This window comes from Phaethon lepturus, unplaced genomic scaffold (genome assembly GCF_000687285.1).
Source record: "Phaethon lepturus isolate BGI_N335 unplaced genomic scaffold, ASM68728v1 scaffold25414, whole genome shotgun sequence".
Classification (NCBI taxonomy): domain Eukaryota; kingdom Metazoa; phylum Chordata; class Aves; order Phaethontiformes; family Phaethontidae; genus Phaethon; species Phaethon lepturus.
The window spans coordinates 1-3,406 of record NW_010534405.1 but is presented as its reverse complement, the minus strand read 5'-3'; the positions used below and the strand labels follow the sequence as shown (position 1 = coordinate 3,406).

At 45.5% G+C, this 3,406-nt stretch overlaps 1 protein-coding gene across 1 annotated transcript; it reads right to left on the bottom strand.

The window, feature by feature from the left end:
* Nucleotides 1–406: 406 nt before the first annotated feature.
* On the bottom strand, nucleotides 407–3,400 carry SLC46A1 (solute carrier family 46 (folate transporter), member 1; the record flags this gene model as incomplete). The annotated part of the gene is made up of 4 exons (XM_010285525.1): nucleotides 407–714; nucleotides 1,270–1,426; nucleotides 2,460–2,543; nucleotides 2,938–3,400. Coding segments are annotated over 4 exons (780 nt in total), but the record flags the coding sequence as incomplete, so codon positions are not given.
* Between the last annotated feature and the right edge of the window lie 6 nt (nucleotides 3,401–3,406).

The following is a 3,406-nucleotide window of genomic DNA, read 5'->3' as shown; positions in this document are numbered from 1 at the left end:
TAAAGCTAGTTTAGTCAGTAAGGTCAGCAACAGCACTCCTGGGGGAAACTACTGCTCATCATAAGGATTTCTGCAGGAGCCTCATCTGGCATGTGACATTTGTGTGACTTTCACTGACAACACGCTGATTTGGAGTGCAGATCTTTCTCCTCAGCAGTACACTGTTGGGTACCTCTGCTTCAGTCTCACTCTGCAGGCTTTGTTCTGGGCCTCATCCACACCAACAGTTCATCGGCTGCACAGTGTAGCTCTCAGAGGGGAACGTTTGGCAATTAAACCAGAACTCAGTCCTCTCTCACCACTAAAAGCATGCCACAGAACTTTCCTTCCCCACCAAACCCCAAACCACTAACCGGCCCTGCAAATGGCCAACAATAGCTTTTACTCTTGATTGCCTTTTGGGTCTCTTGGGTTTTCTCTGCCAGATGAGCCAACACACGGCAAGGAGGCATTCACATCTGCAAATCAAGTTCCTACTGGGAGTCAGAGCCATGATTTCCAACCATTCAGCATTTAAAAATTAGTAAGGACAAGCAGGGTGTCCCTCCCACACTAATCGGTCCTTCAAGGGAAGGATAAAGAGCAGTCTTCAGATGGACACTGCTGAGCTGGCCAATTCCTTGTTGCTAAGTTGCTGCTCAGCCATCTGCAGGCGACAGGGAAGCATCTGCGAAGTGATTGTAGTCATGGTTTGAGTCCCAGATTTCTATCCACCTAAGAAAGAACGAACAGTTAGAGCCTACGAAGGCACACTGGGATGTCACTGAATGAAGTGAGTTTTAAAGTTTCAAAGGAACAGGACAAAATGACCCTGCCAGGAGCAGTTGCAGTTCTACTGCAAATCCCAACACATTCTTTCTCCCAGGACTTACCAGGGGATTTGCTTTCTATCATACATAACTTTTGCTTTAATTATTAAAGAAACGACAGGAAGCAAGGCTGCTAAGAGAGCTCCATCTCTTCCACAAAAGAGGACTTTCAAATTCAACTCCAGATTTTGGATTCCACTCTGAGGGTGGAGTGAGACTTTTACGCACTTCGAATGTCGGCAGCTACATTACTCGGGCTGCAGGTTTATCTATAGGATTCAGATGCCAGAAGAAATGGACCTGCACCTCTGCGTACAGGGGCACTAAATACCCTCTCATAAGTGTAACTGAAAATATGCCTTAAAAACTGTGAGCCTCGATCCCAAGTAGAGTAAATAGTATTTATCATATTACACTTCACAGGTCCTGTGGCAAAGTTTAGAAATTTGAAGTACATTACCCGATAATAGCTGCTGGAATAAGAAGAATTATAGCCCCGAAGAGAAAGGGAAACCCCCTCATGAAGTGCAAGCTGGCAGGGTAGAGAGAGTTGAACACTCCTGTAGCCACAAGTGAACACAGCCCTTCCACACAGGCAACAGACGCAAAGAGTGCACCTGGAAAAGATACATAAGAGGTTAATGGTGAGACGGCCCTGCCTGCAAATGTCTTTACCACATCACCTCCTTCAGTGGCATTCTGTGAACCTTTCTAAGGGTTTGTACTTCCCATCAGAAAACTGGTGTCTGCATCGTCAAGCGTGGTAAGCAAGAGCTGGGAACAGAAATCAGGCATACCGTGCTGGCCTGGCAAGCCAAACCTTGTCAAGCTTAGCTTCTCTGTAGCCAAGACCACCTCATTGACCTCCAGAATTTGTATCACCAGAGCTGACCAGCAATATTATACATGAGCTGGATTGTAAATGCTTTAGTCAGGGCGTATCTAGATCTGTTTACTGCCAAGCACATCTTATCGCTTGTTAAACATTAAGTACAGCAGAAGACTGCACTTTATAGATTCAGCATCATAAATCTGGTACCAAGTGTGCACCACATTCATTGTAATATAAGAAACAAGAATTGTGCAAAGTCACCTTTCAACCTTTCCCACCTCTGTCTGCCTGCAGAGGTATTCCTGTGCAGCATTCAACAGCAAGTGCAAGCTCACCAAACAAATTACTGGAAGAAAGGCAAATATGCTCTTCCTACAGGTAATCCATGATCTTTCACCATGGTCAATGATACAACCCTGTAACAACACTGGATTTCTTCCTGCAGTAACTGATCTACAGAAAAGAGTCATGGTCAGGCAAATCACAATTTTCTGCTCATTATATAACCCATTTTAATTCTTGCTCCTGATAAAAGTTTTGGAAATGAACAGATGAATGAACGAGCTGTTCCTGAGCTTGAATGCAATACTTTTCATCTTGCATTTCTTCTCTTGTTCTCATCTTGAAAAACGTAGCAAATCTAAATAGATGAAAACTGACAATTATTCTGAAAAAATAAAACGTTACCCTGGGCCTGAGGGTAAATGCAGGAGTCCAAAGGAGCTAGGGATGTCCTAACCTCCCAAAGCAGTTTGGTTTCAATATTTCATGAGACAGTGTTTCAGGACCTGGCTTAAGCATAGTGGCTAACTCCTTACCCTGTTCCGTCTCACCAACCAGCTTGGAGAGCTTGGCTCTGATGACTGGAGTGGCTGCCATTGAAAGGAACAGAATCCCATAACCTGTAAGCAAGATACAGCACATTAGGGAAAGCTCAGCTGAAAAATAAAGTCTTCAAAGTGAATCCCAGATATATGTGGTTCCAAGGGGTTTCTCCCTGTTGTATTTAGACCTAAATCATCCTCCTGCATCGCACAATGTATGTTAGTCTGTGTCTGCAGCATAATACAGCTACTGGGAAACTTAATAGCCTGGGAACTATACAGTTGCACTTTCAACTTCAGTGTTGGGCCAACTTTGCTGTTAGCAAGCCACAGTTTTGTTGGTACACGGGCTGAAATGGAGGCAGAACTTCCTCCACATGCTTGAATTCACAGAAGCACACTGCCCTCCTCCATCTATTGGCACCTCTAAGCTAAGAGCCCAAGATACAGGGATTTAAGAACATGGCATCACCTGTAAACATCAGTGGTGTTGTAGCAGCAAGAGAAATCACCACCAGTCCAGAAATATTGGAGATCAATCCTATCTCTGCCACCCAGGTGTCTTCAAGGCAGAGCTGCAGCAGCCGCAGCCCTCCCAGGCTGCTCAGGTAAGCCAGGTAACTGGCAGCTGAGCCATACCCAATGAGGTCAGCAGCCCAGCAGAGAGGGGAGCCAAGCTCATACAAAACAAAGAGGTCCTTGGTTCCAAAATGTACCGTGACAAGAAGAAAGAAAGCCAGGGAGTAAAGGGCAAGCTTCCACCTGGAGATCAAGTGTTCTGGGGCCGTGTACAGCCTGTAGACAGCCTTGTAATGACTAAGGGTGAACAGCTTGGCTGGTTTCCGCTGCTTCACCGATTCCTGAAGACAGAAAGCAGCATAGAGAGCGGCAGCAAGACTGGCAGCAAACACAAGCCAAAAGGGGTTGATGTACCCCTGAGC